The sequence below is a fragment of the Ascaphus truei genome, chromosome 17 (genome assembly GCF_040206685.1).
Source record: "Ascaphus truei isolate aAscTru1 chromosome 17, aAscTru1.hap1, whole genome shotgun sequence".
Taxonomy (NCBI): Eukaryota; Metazoa; Chordata; class Amphibia; order Anura; family Ascaphidae; genus Ascaphus; species Ascaphus truei.
This window is the reverse complement of record NC_134499.1, coordinates 579,092-597,703: the sequence shown is the minus strand read 5'-3', so window position 1 is coordinate 597,703 and position 18,612 is coordinate 579,092. Positions and strand designations below refer to the sequence as shown.

Genomic DNA, 18,612 nt, shown 5'->3' with positions numbered 1-18,612 from the left:
CCTCTCCAGCAGCATTAGGTTACACCGAATTATTTGTTTGGGTGTGTGTGTGTGTGTGTGTGTGTGTGTGTGTGTGTGTGTGTGTGTGTGTGTGTGTGTGTGTGTATATGAGAGAGGAAGGAGAGAGAGAAGAGAGGAAGGAGAGAGAAAAGAGAGGAAGGAGAGAGAAAAGAGAGGAAGGAGAGAGAGAAGAGAAAGAGAGGAGAGAGAGAAGAGAGGAAGGAGAGAGAGAAGAGAGGAAGGAGAGAGAAAAGGAAGGAGAAGAGAGTGAGAGAAGAGAGAGCTATTCTGGCTCTACAAGTTAGAACAATTTACTCCGTTTATAGTGACCATGTAGCCGATGTGGCAGATTATTGGAGTGCTGAAAAATGAATCACACAGAAACATACAATCCTTTTTTTACATTTTATTTTCAAACTCATGGTTACAAACGATTGGGTCTGTCCGGTGCTAACTAGACTACAAAGCAATACACACATTAGAAATAAGACTGATTATTTTTCGCTAGGTCAGATATTCCCTCAATATCCTCAGAATTACTTACAAATCTTGTATTTAACGAAGTCATTTGGTACAATGCTCTTCTAACTCATCAGTTTGAAATCAACTAAAGTGATGTTGGACAGAAAATATTTTATACGAGAGATCTAATATTTTTGACAAACCATAGCTGTTGACTATTGGAAATCCCTTTAATTTAGGGTTGTCCAAAAAATAAAAAAAAGTAATTTGGTTTCTGATTAATAAAGATTTCTTGATTACCACAAAGCGTGAGGTTATACAACAGAGACAAATTCAATGAAAGACATTTTCAGTAGTGCAACTTTGCTACAGTTTTTCTGACCCGAGTAGCCACTGAATTTTCTGCAGTGTTTATTTAGTCAAAAAGATAAGTGTCGTTATTTAAGCAGGGTTGGCAGACAGAGCATAACTATTTCATTCAAACATGATCTCGGTGTTGAGTAAAGAAGCTCAGAATAATATAAGTAGCCATCAGCCGACCAAGCAAAAAGTTAACAATCCACACATTTGCTCAATTCTCCCTCTCCGCATCTGATAGAAAAATCATATTAAGTACAGAATAACACAGAACAAAACAAACGGGAGCAATACTTATATCTCGGACCGTCCAATCACCCTGCATCCACATAAATCCTATTTTAGCCAATTTATCAGATGCAAAGTTTCCAGATGGTCTAAAATATCACTAATCCTCCCAGCAGTTTCGGTTTGGGACCTATGAATGTTTAACTCCAGTTTTGCACTAGGCTAACAAGATTGAGAAAATTAGCAGTATTACGCTTCATTATGTTATCATTCAGTTACTATCAATGTAAATATCTTTACAGTCATTTTTTTTTTTTTTTTACCTCAGGAGTAGAAAGTTTGTGGGAAAATGTTCCTAAACTCTCAATATCATAGACATCAAAATAAGTGCAAGCCAAAAAAAATTAAAAAATCACAACCCTCTCCCTCCCAAAAATAAAAAAATATTTTTTTATAAATACACATTGTCCTTGGGAATTACTGGGAAGCCCATCATCTTTATAAAGTTGCACTGAAAGAGAAAAAGTTAATAAAAGGTTATAAAACTATGTACAGAAGCTGTGAGGAGCTGTCCAGAGACTGGAGGAGCTTCACTTCTTCCGGGTAGCTTTCTTTGGGCTGGATTTTGCCTTGGGTTTTAAGGGCTTGGCCTTCTTGACCTTTGATGCCTTCACTGGTTTGGCTTTGACAGTCTTTGTCTTCTTGGCCTTTTTGGGAGAGGGTGCAGGCTTTTTCTTGGCCAGCTTCTTCACTTTCTTCTCAGCGACTTTGGGCTTCTTGGACTTGGACGGAGATTTGGCAGCTTTCTTGGGCTTGGCAGCTTTCTTGGGTGTAGCCACCTTCTTGACTTCCTTCTTGGGCTTTTTGACCGGTTTCTTGGCCTCGTCTGCCTTGGCCAGACGAAAGGAGCCGGAGGCGCCCACACCTTTGGTCTGCTTGAGGGTGCCATAAGTGACCAGCCTCTTTATGGAGAGTTTGATCTGTGAATCTGCATTCTCGCCCACTTTGTAGTGATTCTTGATGTACTTCTGAATGGACTGGCGTGAGGAACCAGAGCGGCTCTTCTCAGCCTGGACAGCAGCCACGATCATGTCAGAGTACTTAGGGTGGTCTATAGACTGCTTAGATGACCTGGACCTCTTGGGCTTGGAAGCAGGTGTGGAGGCTGAGTTCTCCGTCATTGTTTCTTCCACAACAGAGGTTCAAAGCAACCAGGAAAAACTTTCTTCTGAGTCTTTGGCTGCAGTGGTTTTTTTTTTTTAAGTCAATGTCTCTCTCTTTCCACCACTTATTTAAGCAGAAAAGATACCCCAAAAGACTGGAAACTTGTAGCAGAACCTGATGTGCAACAACAGCTGCAATGTCTCCTGCCCTCCCCCCTTTAAAAAAAAAATGGGATCTCTTCTTCACTGAGATATCCAGCCACTCTGCTGTCTTGTCTGTTTTTCTTCCAGTCTTCTTCCCAACTCTCACAAGTTCTTCAGAAACCCATGTGTTTCTGGCTCTTCTCCCTCAGTGTTGTTATTCAATGTCTTCAGAGTTTGCACCTGTCTCTATATGTCTGCTCTCCTGTCAGGTTCTTTTTTTCCCTTTCAGGTAAATATGTCAGTTTCTTTTTTTCCCCTCAGCGTGTGAGAGCTTGTACTTGTTTCCCCCTTGAGCTGTTTCTCTCTCTCTCTTCCTTTCTTCCCTGTTTGTTTTGCTGTCTCTGTCCTCAGTAACTGTCTCTCTGTCTCTCTCTCTCTCACACACACTCCCTTCTCCTCAGCACCTTCCCTCCCTCTGTTCGCCCCTCCCGCCAGTTCCCGCCTTTTATTTGCTGGGGTCGGACCGAGTTGAGGACTGGCGGCTGCGGGCGGGAAGAGGCAGACATGGCGCCGCTCGGCAGCTATCTGTGTTTCTTCCCTGTCACAAACCGCCAATTCTCTGACCCCTCGGCGGCTCTGCCACCCTCACACCGGCAGGCCCCGGGAGCTCAGTCCCTGGGCCCTTAGTCCTCTACCTCTCCAGGAGCCGGGACCCCCCGCATGTTGCGGGAGGACCCCAAAAACTGCCGTGGCACCTCAGAAACTTCACTCATTTGGTCCTTTCTGGCCCCTGAGTGGCGGCTCCTGGGGGCCACTCGGGGGTGTGGGTCTGGCGTGGGGAAGGTGCATCCCTGACCCTGCAGTGGGCACCACAAAATGGCGTGTGGGCCCCCTCCTGTCCTCAGTGGGGGGCCCAAAAGCCACCCCAACTAACACAAGGAGCTGGGAGTACAGTATGTCCATCAGGGAAAGGTGGGAGGGTCTGAAGCCCTCCTGGGGGACCCAGCTTCATCATGGGGGAGCCCCCACACCGTGCCCTACAAGCACCCGAAAAAACCCTATTTCTGCCCCCTCCAAATAACAACTGTCAGCTTGTTGGCAAAACTTTGAGCTGACTTTGTGTAAGGTTTCATGGCTTCATTGGCTCTTGTTGGGGACAGGAGACGGGGAGGGGAGCAGGAGAAAGGGGGACCCACCAGCGGGATCCCACTAACTGCACCCCTAAAATTCAGTATCCCCCCTCAAAAAGGAACGAGCCCCATGCCTTGCTAAAAATAAAAAATAAATACATATGAAAACCCCTTTTCCAAACCGCCCTTTTTAATCCCCCTTTGTCAGTTGTTTATTTGACTTGCCGGTGTAATGGGGTAACTTTTAGGGGGGCATCAAAGTCACATCCACGTAAAAAAAAGTACCCCAAAATATTTATGGCCTATTTTCTTTAAACATAAACTATATGTCTTGGTTAAATAATGTCTAAGGTATCAGCTAATACTTCATTGCTATGTTGTTTGGTTAATAACAGATTTGGGGGACAAGCCATCACCCCCTCTTTTATATGGACCACCACATGTACCCCCAACATTTCCTTTCACTTTATCAGGGCTAACCTGCCAGTAGACACTAAACAAATTGCACGCATTGTTAAAAAATAAATAAACTTTGTTTACAAAAGTAATCTTGTTTTTACTTGTGCATACAGCAGTAAGATCCTACACCCTGCGGTTTGGGAACTGGGGGTTGTGCCCCTAACCTGGAATAGAAAACCTTAAATGAAAACAAACCTTTATGTTTTGGCTTTGATAAATTTATTTTAGCAGCTTTGATTATATCTAATAATTTTTTTTTTTAAAAACAGATCATTAAACATTGTCATCCGATTTTGTAATTCAAGGAAAAAAATTCTGCTAAAAAATACAGACTGGGGGCGGCTTTTTGGGATGAAAATGCTGTGATGGGGTTTTTTTTAAATGGGGGATTTGGGCTTCTCTCACCCCATATTCCTGTGACTTCAGTATGTGTTGTGTTTATATAAAGTGCATGGTACGTTTTTTTAAGGGTTGGGGTGCTATGCCCCCCACTCGCCAAAACAAATGGAGCATTTGGGGGTTGAATCCCATTCTCCCCGGGGCCAGGACTGCCACAAAGAGATTAAGCAGATCCTACAAATCTGAAACCCTTTATAATTTCTTTGCCAAAAGCATTTGCAGCTCAAATCGCCATCTTGCTAAAGGGAGTTGCTATTTCCATCTCACACTCTCTGCAAAAACAAACATCAAGTTTTCTACAGAGCAATGCTTTGGGATTTCCAGTAATGTCAGATTTGAGCAGCCATGGAAATTTGGAAGAGAAGATGTACTAGAAGGAGAAAAACTGGATGTGTTTTGTAAACACAAGGCTGAAAATAACTTCAATGTCATCTGCTTTCTGCTTGCACATAAAGGATCCATGTTACTTCACTAGGAGGTCTCAGACCCTAAACATTGTCCCAATAAAATAACAATGTTACAAAGCACTGTTGCATTTATCCTATTTGTTTCACCCTAATGCCATTGTAACTGACTTATTTAATTATTTGGAAATTATTCAATAGGATTAATATTTTTTTTTTATAAACACACATATAGGCATGAGGTGGAAAGACATTTTCTATGGTATAAACTATTATTTATTAACTACAAATAGTATTTCACATGATTCTGATTTAGTAGGGGGAAGTTCAGACACATCAGATGTACCATAAATGTACGGGGGTTTGGAGGAACTAAGCCCTTGGTAATGATTTAAAATAAGGATGCTTTAAAACCTATTTATTTCCATTTAGCAGAAATTACAACTTGCCTAATATGTGCTTATTAACTCCAAAACTGACAGGTGTACCTTCAACGTATTGCAATGTAGAGGTTAAGGTGTGTTCCCATTGTGCAAGGCACTACAGTGTAATGCTTCAAAGTGGTATTTAATAGATTCCGCCTAAAATCCACACATATCTTTAAGGCGTTCCTGAACATAAGGAATTAGTCATGGAGTTACAATACTAAAGAAAACAAAAAACCCACATTTGTTTTGCTGATGCAATTATATACATAAAATATATATATATATATAATCTGTGAACAGCAGAGCATTTGCTTATATGGGTTCCATGTAAAAATGGATTTCAGGCAAAAGTTGTCACATTGTGTGCTCATTTGCATGTCATTTCCCAGAATCCTTTGCTGCAGTGGAAGCACTGTATGTTAGATAATGGTTGAAAGGCAGGGTTGCAAAAGGAGAGACGGAGAGAAGGCAAGTGTGTATGTGTGACCCCCGCACCGTTTTAATCGCCACTGTTCTGTCACCGGACTGCGTTTATTATTATCGTTTATTAGTAAAGCACCAACATTTTACTCATTTCCTTCCAAGAGCCCTACAAATGAGTTAAGATTTAAAAAACGGTGTCTAATGACATTGACATTACTACAAGCCGCAATCCACGCGCCCACACTTCATACACTTGCCGGACATCCCGCAGATGGGCGCAGACGTTGCCAGTCACAACAATTTTGATATCTATTAAGTGTATTATTATTTTTCTCTAAAGAATTGTCGATTTCCAGAAAAATCTGCACGGAATTCTCCACTGATCGGGGTGCTACCGTTCCATAGCAACTAACAATTTCAGTGTATGGGATAACTTCCCGTTAATTATTTGTTGAGTATATTTTAATCCCGCAAGATAAACAACGCAGAATATTTTAATTTTCTGGATTTTTAGTTTGTAGGTTTACCATCAATATGCTCCGATTTTTTTTAACCCCTGAAACAAAGCAATGTGACATTTAATTTCTTTCCTTGACAGCGTAATAAGCAAAACATTTATAAAACAAACCTCGGAGATCTGTACCTAACAATTGCATGGACCCACAAAGGTGCCATTTTCCCCATAACAGTAATCCTGGTTTTATACAATATTTATGCTTTAATAACACTATAGGTAAGAAGCCGCTTTAAAATAAAACATTTTGTTAACAAAAAAGTGGAACGTTGAGTTTGTTACTAAAAAATGAGTAGTACTGCGTGCTACAATCACACGCCAAACTCCATTCCGGGCTAATGAACTACGCCAACTATAGAAAACCCCATTCATTTTCTCAGAGAAGACGCAAAATGAACGTCAAAGTACTTTTTGACGGCTTGATGTATAAACCCCCTTGATTCCAAATCCCTTTTTCGGAACCGTAAATAAAAAAGGTGCACATGGCTCTGTTCCTGCCATGTCGGAAATAAAATACCGATTAATTTTTAAAAGTTATTGGAAAAATTAAAGGAAATAACCATAAAAAATAGGATGAGACAAAACAAAAAGGGTATTTTTTTACAAAAGGGATTTGGCATGATATTTTTTTTTGCAACAAAAAAATTTTTTGTTGAGCGAATGGTACAGGTAAACAAGACTCTAACACCACACTGTCCTACAATTCAGTATCCATATCACATCAATTTTTAGTAAACTGAACCAACTGGACAAACAGGGGGGCTAACCGACTAACAAGACCACAGACCGAGACACTTGGAGGGGAGGGGGGGTTAAGCAGTCCAGGAAGCCTCTGGTTCACTATTCATCCACGAGGACCCCTGACAGTTTGGGATTTTGTTAGAGGTCTCTTCTTGTGACCCATGATTCTTGTCTGAGTTTTGCTAGCCCTTGTCAGTTCTACCAGTCTCTTGCTTGCCTATCGTCAGTACCAGCACATCATAGGAGAATGCATTTCCATCTATCAGAGCAAAATATTGGAGGCATCTACCCCTGGGATATCCGTTTGGGCCAGCCACGGTGCCCAGATTTTAAAAAAATTTGTGCCGGTGTCGTTAACCAGACTCGTTAACTGCTCCATCCGGCAGACGTACCAGATTCTGTTCCTCATTTTTGGGATGTTGGGTAAGTCGGGTTGCTTCCATAATGCTGCGATTTCGCACCTCAGAGCTGTTGCAAAATGTGCAATTAATTTGTGCTCCGATCTGTTCAACCCCCGGGTGCGTCTGCCCAGCAGAAACAACCAGGGGTCCAAAAGGGACCGCGAGCCCTAGATTTCTCTGTAGCCAATTCCTAATGTCTTCCCATAACGGGAGCACCTTGGTGCAACTCCACAGCATGTGCAACAAGTCTGCCTGTTCCCCACATTGTTTAGGACACAATGGAGGGTAGTCTTTGACAAACTTAGCCAATCTCATCGGGGTAAGGTACCGCCTCATCAGGACCTTATATGCATTCTCCTTTAATGTAGTGCATATAGAACTCTTTGCAGCCGCCAGTACTATAGAGTCCCAGTCCTCGTCTTCTACTGTCTCCCCTAAGTCCTCCTCCCACCTGGTCCTATAACTCAGTTTCTTGTCGTCATCCTTTGCAGGACATACCACCTCTCTGTATATGCCATAGATAAGTCCCTTGGTGCCTGTCCCTCTTGAACAGAGCTGCTCAAAATTTGTTCGCCTAGGGCCTTTTGGGATTTTAGTGTAGAGCGCTCTTAACTGGAGGTATCTAAAGAATTCTGAGTTTGGCATCTCCTTTTCCGATTTAATTTGCTCAAAAGATTTTATTGAGATTCTGCCCTCCAGGTGTACTAGCCTCGTGAGACTCTTTTGTTTCCAAATTGCTAGGTCCTTACTCTGCAGACCCGGAACGAAATCAGGGTTTCCCAAAAACGGGGTCATCAAGGAGTGTTGCCTTGAACGGGCATATTTGTACCTGCTACTCTCCCATACTGCCAAAGAGCTGCTCATTGCGGATAGCGGGTCACGTACGATCTTAAATACTTTTTTTGGTAGCCAAATCAAATCCTGTAATTCCACAGGGGCACAGCACTCTTTTTCCAGTTCTACCCATCACCTTAGGCTTGGGTGCGTGTGCCACTGAGTAATTTGAGATAATTGGGCCGCTTTGAAATACGACAACAAGCAAGGTACCACCAGTCCTCCTCTTAATGTGGGCCTAATTAGTGTACTAGTTTTAATGTGTGGTGTTTTGTTACCCCAGACGAATTTCACCATAGGAGGACTGCAAACGGAGGATGTCATCCCTGGCCACTTGTACCGGTAGAGTTTGGAACAGATATAGGATTCTGGGAAGGAGATTCATTTTTATACTCTGGATCCTACCGATCCATGAAATTCCGTAACCTGACCACCTCCTGAGATCCTCCCTCAGGGTCCTTATCAGTCTGGGGTAATTTGCTTTATATAGGGCGCTATCTTCTTTTGTAATGTTAACCTCTAAGTATTTAATATAGGAGACTTGCCATTTAAAGTTGAAATTTACAGCAATTAGTTTTTCTGTGACCTTCGGAAGGGTTATGTTTAGGGCTTCTGACTTTGACTGATTAATTTTAAAACTGGATATCTTATTAAATTCCCCCAGCAGACTAAAGACATTTGGCAGAGAGGTGAGGGGCTGGGATAGTGTTAATATAACATCATCGGCGTACAGGGCCACTTTGTGTGACTGCTCCCCGATTTGGTTTCCTGCTATATTTGGGCTGTGACGGATATGTGCTGCCAGGGGCTCAATGCATAGTGCAAAAAGGAGAGGAGACAGGGGGGCAACCCTGCCTGGTGCCGCTCTTTATTAGGAATTCCTCAGATGGGAAGCCCAGGTGTCTGACCTACGCCATCGGTCCCTTATACAGTGCCAGATTTGCGCCCAACATTTTCCCACCTAGGCCGCATTCTCCAAGCGTCTCTCTCATGAAGGGCCAATCAATTCTGTCAAATGCTTTCTCTGCGTCCAGACCATAGACGGGATATTTTTCCTCTGAGCCAAATCGATTAAATCTATTATCCGTCTGGTGTTGTTTGCCGCCTGTCTGCCGCATATGAACCCTACTTGGTCAGGATGGATCAGCTTTGGCATCACCTGGTTGAGACGGTTAGCCAGCAATTTGGAAAATATTTTTGTATCCGAATTAATCAGAGAGATGGATCTGTAGCTTTTACAATCTGCTGGGTCCTTTCCTTGCTTATGTATTACTGAGATGGACGTCTGGAGCATCGGACCTGGAATGGGGGCACCCTCCAGAAAGGAATTGTACAGCTTTAATAGATGAGGAGCTAGTATATTTCAGAATTTTTTATAATATAAGTTAGAGAAGCCATCCGGGCCAGGGGCTTTGGATACCTTCAGTGATTTAATTACCTCCAAAAGCTCCTCTAGGGTAAAGTCTTCCTGCAGCGCGTCCCTCTCCTCTCTGCTCAATCTAGGTAATCTAGCCCCCTTTAGGAATGTCTTTAGTTGCTTGCGCGTGGCCCCACTCTGGGTAACCTTAGCCCCATCGTATAGGGTCTCGTAATATGCTTTAAATTCTTCTACTATTAATTTGGGGTCAGAAGTGAGGTCCCCCTTCCTTGTTCGAATTGCCTGAATATGAAAGTTTTGGTCTCTATCTCTAAGTTTATTGGCAAGTAGGGTATCTGGCTTGTTCGCTTTTTCCAAAAATTTCTGCTTAGACCATGACATCTCTTTTTCAGCTCGGAGGTTAGTAGTAAATTTAGCTTAGTTTTGGTATCAAGCAACGTTTTTAGCGTTGAAGCTTTTTTGTTCTCTTTGTGTAGGGCCGACAGGACAGCCAATTCTGATTGTAATATTTTGATCTTTTTGTCCTCCCTTTTACGTCTGCTCGCAATCTCTATGAGCTCCCCTCTCAGAGTTGCCATATGGGCTTCCCATAGAGTGGACTGTGAAATCACACTGCCGACGTTCTCCTTAAAGTAGCACCTGATTCTATCCCTAACCTTCTGTTCAATCTCAGGGCTTTTTATCAGTAACTCATTGAGTTTCCAGTTCGCTCCTGGCCTGTCTAGCCTGAAATCAGTGCACCGCAGCTTAATCGGTGCATGATCTGACCATGACATATCATGGATTCCCGTATGGGAGATCTGTGAAACCATTCTGCTAGACACAAAGAGGTAGTCAATCCTGCTGTATCTGTCATGTGGATGGGAGTAGAAGGTGAACCCCTTCTCCCCTTGGTGGTATTCACGCCTAATATCTATTAAATTATTGGCCCTCAGCCCCCTGGACCATGAGGCCCGAACGTTCGGTCTCTTGTGACCTCCCGGGGTACATCTGTCCATTGTCGGGTCTAATGTCTGATTAAAGTCGCCCTCTACCACTACGCAGCCCTGGGCCAGTTTACTAAGAGTTGAAAAGAATTTGTCAAGGAAGGCTTCTGCTTGTTCACATAGACATTTGCTAGCGTGATAGACTGGCCCCGTAAATTGCCTGCTACAATTAAGAACCGACCATTTTTGTCTTTTTTTTAAGCTTGATGTTTAGCGGTAAACGGTTGTGAACTAGGATTGCCACTCCTCTTTGTTTCTTACTAGCTGTGGCTGAGAACCAACTCTTGTACCTGCCATCTATGTACTTTGGGGAGCTATTGTTGGAAAAATGTGACTCCTGTATCAGTATGATGTCTGGGTCAGATCTTTTATAGTCAGTTATGGCCACTCTCCTCTTCCGGGGGCTGTTAAATCCCTTAACATTGTAGGAAAGTATAACAATGTCCATACCCATTTGTGGAGATCCAAACCTTCGCTTGTCTGTAGGCCTTCTGAGTGCGTGGATAAGACCTATGCGCGGACCTCTCAGCCGAGCCGATCCACGCCTGCTCTGTACTTCCTAACTGCGTGGGGGCGAAACAGCGAGGCACACACGAGGGAAACATTGAGACAATGACGACAGAACATATAAAAACATATATTGAGCAACCGGTGGCTGGGCGGGGCCAAACCCCTCCTGCCACCTTCTCTGCCCCTCCTGGGCGTCCAGCCTGGGCGCAGTCCTGGATGATCTTCTTCCTGCCAATAACGCCCATATCAGCTGGCCCAGTGAGGACTTTCATGAGCCACCCGGGAAATGACCCCCTGGCACTCATGTGGAGACCCATGTTTAAGGTGGGAACGGACCCAAACCTCCCTCCCCCACCATCTAAAATGATCTATGAAAGAAAAATATCCACAGACTGTTTGAGCCCCCCCTCCTCCTCCTCAGTTGGAGGCCCTATCTGATATCTATCTCAACTAACGTAACTTGTCCTCCTTAACTCCTCTTGCCCTCTCTGACCCTCCATTGTGATCTCCTCTTCCGGCGACCCATCGGGCTCTATGTGTAGTTCCTTTCCCCTAACTACCTCTTCCCTATCGCATTACTGCTGCTCAGCCCCTTCTGCTTCTAGCTCTCGGACCTAGTGCTACCTTCTTTCCTCTGTGTCCCGTCTAATTCTTTCTTCCGTGTGGCCTGCCACAGTTATGGGGTAGGTTTAAGGAACCCCCTCTGTGCCCTTGTCCCTCCTCATCAGCTGCTTCCTTCCTCTCTCCTTACTTCCGTTCCCTCTCTAACCCCTCCTGCGTCTCTGGTCCGGAAATAGTGGAGCCTCGCAATCACGTCCTGTGGTTGTTCTGCAGCGGATGGTCTGCTTCTCAGGGCTCGATGGCAGCGGTCCATGAAGAGTTCTGTCTCAGGTAAGTCGGGGAGTAGTGCCGCTAACCAACGGGAGATGAATCCCTCCATGTCAGTAACTTCTTCGGGGATGTCACGGACTCTTATGTTGTTGCGGCAGTCCCTGTTCTCCGCGTCCTCTTGCCGGTCTGCTAATTCCGTTTTCTGGGATTGTAAATGCGAAGACCTTTTTTCAGATTGCTTTATTGATTTAGTTGTTGCCGCCAGTTCTCCGGTTCTTTCTCCCACGCTCTGCACCTCTTTACGGAGTTCTTGCATTTTTGCATTCAGGAGGGTTTTCATGTCTCTGTATAACCCGTCAAAATCACAGCGGCGGACCGGTAGCTGTTCTGGTCCTTCAGCCGTGTGCTTGTCTCGTTCAGATTTTGAGCCCGCCGTTGAATTCGGCGCCATTTCTGTCCCGGCGCTCTGTGATCTAGACCTGCTCAGATATTTCCTTAAATCTCCTCTGTTCTTCTTCTTCCTGGCACTTTGCGGAGCCATCCCTGCAACTTTACCACTTGGGCTGTGTTAATTTTGGGTCGATGCAATAGCTTTATTGTGGATATTTTCAATCTTTTAATTAGGCGGGGGACGAAGCTCAAGGCTTACACTTTCATGCGCCTCGGGATTTGGCATGATTTAAAGGAGCAATCCACCCCAAATAACCTCCATTTTGTTTACAGGACTGAAACTTTGAGCCGCACTATTTCCAGCTCTGGCGACCACCCCGGTTTCCGAGATACTTACCAGTGGAATTACTGGTCTTGCTTCCTGGGTTTTATTGGGGATTTAAATGGCAAGCCACAACCGGTAAAATAGAGATAAAGACAAAAAAAAGCGCACAACGCTCATAGTGTAATAAAGTTTAGTATAAAAATATTGTATCTAAAAGGGTAAGTATTCTGCGTACATCAGAAAAGATCTTCTAAGTATTTAAGCATTTCATAACAAGACATGCGTTACCACACTGGAACCGGACAAAATAGATGTCAGACGCCTTCTGGTCTCTCCTGGATGGATTTTCTGACTACTGGATATAAACGCTCTCCTCATGGTAGGTGGCACCACACAAGCGGGCACGATAAGTCCTCCTCGCGTATGTAGGGAGCAGCAGTCCTTATGACAGTAATTGTCACAGAAGCAGGTGTTCAAACAAAAAAGTATATGGCATCGTGAAAACACGTCAGTAGAGCTGTGAGGGCACCCTACGTCACCACACAGCATCACAAATGATCGTGACCGAGGGGTATCGGTAGGGTAGTCGCAATGAAACAACTGCCGGCACCAGCGGTAAAGCAGCTAATGTTCGTAGAGAGTAATGCAGACTGCTGGCCAAAGATTAGCTATGACGGTGCAGGACTAAAAAGGTTGATGACGTCACTCCATCTCGCCACAATATTTGCGGCTAAGCAAGATGAGTAAAAAACAAAACAAAAGTGAAGTCACGACAATTCTTAGGGCTCATGATGTCAGTAAACCATTAAAAACAGCATAAAATCCTACGTATTTTGTAGTATAACAACTACTTCATCAGGGAATAATTTTATACAGAGTACTCATGGATATACCCGTCCTTACACTTTTAGATACAATATTTTTATACTAAACTTTATTACACTATGAGCGTTGTGCGCTGTTTTTTTGTCTTTATCTCTCTTTTGTACCTGAGAGGTGCTGAGTCACCTCTGGTTTACAGCAGCAGACGTTCTCTTATTACCTAGCAAGGTTATGTACATGTCACCGAATATGTGTTAAATGTGTTCACTTTAAATCACATTTTTGGGTATTTGGGATCTCAATATTTGAGTCTGTCACTTTAACAATTGTATTTTTATTATCCCTGAATTTATTTTTGCTGCACACTTTTTACCTTTTCTTAATCACAACCGTTAAAATGTTGTAGCTTCCTATTAACCTGAGATTTGACAGCCATTTTGTTTCCATGAGGGAGATTTAAACCCAGTAATTTTATTGCCAAGTACTGTATCTTAAATCTGCCATGTTTAAATACCATCAACTGTTCACGAACACGTTTCCTGTTAAGTATTATTTCATTAAGAAGGTCACTGCACACTTTGAAATCCTTCCCATCTACGTAACGTCATATTCTAGGCCAGGGGCCACGTATTGGTGATATCCCTGCTTGAGCACAGGTGACTCAATGACTGAGTCACCTGTGCTGAAGCAGGGATATCCTGAAAACCTGGAATGTTGGTGGCCCTTGAAGACGGGAGTTGGCCATCCCTGTTCTAAGCTCTCATGTGCAAATATAGGAACTATAGACCCTACATGAAATTAATTATAGCGGCAGTGTGGTAGAGTGGTTCAGAGTATCACCTTCCCCCCCAAAACCTTCTGGGTCTGTAAAAAAACAAATGAGTATGTTTCTATTTTCCTCTGGTCTGTGTTATTTTAATCTCATCTGTTCTTACTCTTTTTCTACTTGGCGATGGATTAATTTAAACCAGCTGCTTTCAATCATTGGAGAACAGTGGAAATCATATATATAAAAAAAAAAATATGTATTAGCCCCTAGCTGCCCACTTATTCACCAGAAACAGTATAGTGATAAGAAAGATAAAGGTTTTTTGAAATGTTCTAAATGTATGGCGTGTTCATATAGCAAACAGGAAAGGAGGTTTAAATCAAACGTCACAAAGAAAGAATATCCAATCAGGTCTTATATAGATTACCATACGTGTTATGTCATATACCTACTGCAGTGTCCTTGCGGCCTACAATATGTAGGAAGGACAGGCACAACATACCAAAGGCGGGTATATGAACACTTATATAACATCAAAAAGGGATTAGTGACTCATAGCGTATCCCACCACTTCCTCACACATCATAACAAAAACCCTACTGGACTAAAATGCCAGGCGATTGAGGCTATTCCAGCTAGCCCAAGGGGTGGGAATAGGTTATGCGTGAGGCATACTGGATCTATGAGTTACAGACCCTTTCCCCTAAAGGTCTCAATATAGATTTTGAGTTGGGAGCATTTTTGTGACTGTTTAAAGATCATTTTCTGATTATGTATTTTCCTTATTAGGTATAACCAATAATGTTATGTTTCACTTGCCATTTCATTTAAATTTGATGTATTTTTATGTTTTATGTATATGTTAGGTCATTGTTGTTTAGAAATAGCAAAGCTTATTAAGTGTCTAGTGATTTTTACCTAGCCGAGTAGGTATTGCTTTAAGGCCTCCATGATTGATAGACCAATCAAACTGGGGGCGGGAGCTTAAATACCGGGCGTCACTGGCATAATTTTATAACCCCTGAAGAAGTGTGTGTACGCACACGAAACGCGTAGGGCTATTGATTCTTAGTTGGACAGTACAGGACAATACAGGACATTAAGAGCGAAGGAGTCCTTGTGCCCATTTTCCATACTCGGTGAGCAAAAGCGGAGGAATTACGATCGCCGTTGCCTCTACTACTGCTGGTTCCCGTCCGCGTGTGACGCAACGTCCGGTGACGTCACTACCGGTCGCAGGTTGATCTGGGACACGGAGAAGTACCTGCGACGTTGCATCGAGGTCTGAGGAACAGAGGCAAACGGGAGAATTGAAAGCCCTGCGAATACTCTACACGTGGAGGAAGGAGTTTCATCAGCCAAGTGGATGCACATTGCCTTTTACTCTCTGACGTCCTGTGAGTGTCTCTCGGGTTTTACCCAACCGGATTGGCGTTCCTGTTTTTGTCCTTATCTTTTATTCCATCTAGTTATATTAAACTAATTTTATTATAGCTTTGCTATTGTTTTTGTTAGTCCTGTTGGTGTTTGCTTGTCCTGTTTGTATTGTTGGTAAGTCCTGTGAGTCTTTATTTGTGTAATGTTATAGCTGTGTTGCACTAAATATATTTTTATTTCATTACATGTTCCAAACCATTCGAATGAGGTTGCATCTGGTCATCACGAAATCAACAGTTTGCTAATCATTCCGAAATTTGAACTATCTCCATTGGATAATGAAATCAACCTAATTGGACTTATTAAGCGCCGGTATCCCTTTATTACATTACAGAGCAACATTTAATAAACTTATTAATTAATAAAATAAACAAGTTGGTAAAAATAAAATTATTTCATCTTTACTTATAATAAATAGGGTAATTATCCTTTTTTTTAAAATTTAGACTGGACCTGCCCGTTCTTGTTTTTACCAATTAAGGGTATCACTTCCTGTTTTTCAAAGGGGATTTAAATGGCCATCCAGTAGGAAACAGCGACTGATGTTGCAACTTCCTTTTGACCTGTGATTTGGTAACCATTTTGCCCCCTGTATAACTTCCCCGGTAGGTCTCTCAGGAAGCAGGGGGTTCCCAGAGCTAAAAAAAATATAGTGGTACAGATCCAGGGGGCCCCCTGCCCTCCAATATTGTGGGGGATGAGGGGATTTCTGGCCTGAGTAAAATGTCAGTCAATATCAAAATGTATTGTCTCCAAGAACCCGCTAACGTCCTGCATAACATCAAGGTTACAGGGAACACAGGTCTAAACCAAACAATGTATCAACATTGTGTATGCAGAAGCATACAAAACAGTCATATTACAAGAGATTAAAGATTTAAAAAAAACTATTGAAAGCATTTGGTTATTATAAAAAGTTTAATAGCTTAAAAGTACTTTTGGGGGGGGGGGGGGGGGGGTCTTTATGGTGGCAAATTATGATTTAACCCATTTATTCCGTATCTAGGAAAGCGGCTGTTTTGGGGCTAAAACATGCTTGGGGACTATAATGGGATTTTTAGGATTAAAACGTATAAAATGCATTATAGTACTTTAGTGCAACACTCATCTAACGTTTGCACGGGAAATACTTTACAAAGAACAGAATAAAACGCATTGCAATTGACATTACTCGTAAAAGAGATTAGGTAAATATAGTCAAAAGTCTTGCATTTGATACACACACACACACACGTTCTTAGTGGGACAGACCCCTTTCTGAACACAGCAGCTGTGCCGTCATAGGGGCTGCAAATCGTGGTTGTAAAGTCGCCACGGGAAAAAAGGTAAATTATCCACAGGAACAGGGTGATTGAAGTACATAAAATCTTTATTAAAAAGTGATGAGTCCAGGGCTTAACATTTGGGGGTGTTGGGGTATAGGGCGGTGCACTTTGGCTATCAGTCTGGGGACATCACAAGCTGAAAGTTACTCCCCCCCCCCGATTAAGGCACATCGGTGATCTTGTAATTAACTCACCCCTCCCTTTCCCAGAGTAATTAAAATTAAGATTTTCTTTAAGCAATCCACCCTCCTTAAACCTCCCTTCGTTGCCGGCAACGTAGTGAATTAATCCCTGCAAGGCAGCTTCGATAGGATTACCTCTTGGTTGTTTCACAAAAGCGGACATTTTTAAAACATCCTGCATAGAATATTTTTACATCCGCATCATCGCTAGAAATGGGAAAATGACTGACAATGTTTGAGCAGGCTGGAAAAGCAAAGGAAAATCATTGTATGTATGTGCACGCGCACACACATTCAATTAAGTGGGGCTGCATCATCTCATGATGATTGTGCTGTATGACAACAGAGTACTCCAGCTGCTCTTTCTCCTTTAGGGATGAAGCGTTCATTAGCACCAAGCAGTCATACCCCTGCCAGGCCTGCCAAGTTGATCTAGCAGGATTTACCCAGCTAAAGTAGGAGTGGCATAGAAGAGGCCAGAGGAAAGTTAACCCCTGCAGTGCCGGATATTTATTATGTAATCTGCAGGGATTCTGGTCTCTCCGGCAGGGAAGCCTATGCTATGCTACCAAATCCCTCACGCCAACAGCAGAGCATTCTAGGGAGTCACTCCCACTCTTATCATGCTCCCTCATATTAGCATTCTTGCGCTCCCTCCCCCCCTCAACCCCAGCGCTCTATCACTGCTCCCCCCTACATCCGCAAACTCAAATGAACCTTAAATAAAACCATATACAGTTTCCCGTCTGTAACAGATAAAGGGGTGATATCCCAGCATGCCCCGGGACAGGCGGCAGCTGTCCTCGGCAATGCGACGTTGTGTCATGTGACACCCGGAAGAGGAAACCCCGATTAAATAAGAATGATAATGAGCTGTATAAAATTCTGTGTTTCACATATAAAGAAAGCAGGCGAGTGGCGCGGGAGGTGGAGTCTCTGCTGTCACAGGGTTAGGGTACGCTCTGGTTATTGATGAGCATGTGATCCATCTCCATGGTTACACTGGCGGTGCTTCGCTCTGTATGTGGCAGAAAATGAACAAGGGTTATGGAAGCATAAAGTATCAATTCTAAAGCTGCTCCCCTCCCACAGCGCTCACACTGCTCCCCTCATTCAGCGCTCATACGTGGCACCCCACGGGCTACCACGCTGCTCCTCCCCCACACCCAGCGCTCTTGTGCTTCTCCCCCTATGCCCAGCACCCCTGCGCTGCTCCCTCCGCCCTCACGCTGCTCCCCCACACAGCCCGGCAATCTTACGCTGCTCCCCCCCACAGCCCGGCAATCTTACGCTGCTCCCCCCCCAGGGCTCTCGTACTGCTCCCCCCCCAGGGCTCTCGCGCTGCTCCCCCCCAGGGCTCTCGCGCTGCTCCCCCCCAGGGCTCTCGCGCTGCTCCCCCCCAGGGCTCTCGCGCTGCTCCCCGCCCAGGGCTCTCGCGCTGCTCCCCGCCCAGGGCTCTCGCGCTGCTCCCCCCCCAGGGCTCTTGCGCTGCTCCCCCCCCACAAACAACGCTCTCACGCTTCTCCCCACACCGAACACTCTTACACGAGTCCTCCCAACACCCAGCGCT

At 43.9% G+C, this 18,612-nt stretch overlaps 1 protein-coding gene across 1 annotated transcript; it reads right to left on the bottom strand.

Annotated features, from left to right (window-relative positions):
• Positions 1-391: 391 nt before the first annotated feature.
• Positions 392-2,854, bottom strand: H1-0 (H1.0 linker histone). Its single transcript, XM_075573670.1, has one exon. It carries the CDS (start codon positions 2,226-2,228, stop codon positions 1,638-1,640), a length of 591 nt encoding a protein of 196 aa, XP_075429785.1. The 5' UTR covers positions 2,229-2,854; the 3' UTR covers positions 392-1,637.
• Positions 2,855-18,612: the final 15,758 nt, after the last annotated feature.

Bases quoted from the DNA above. Each gene is read 5' to 3' on its own strand.
- H1-0 (XM_075573670.1), bottom strand. From the start codon at position 2,228: ATGACGGAGAACTCAGCCTCCACACCTGCTTCCAAGCCCAAGAGGTCC.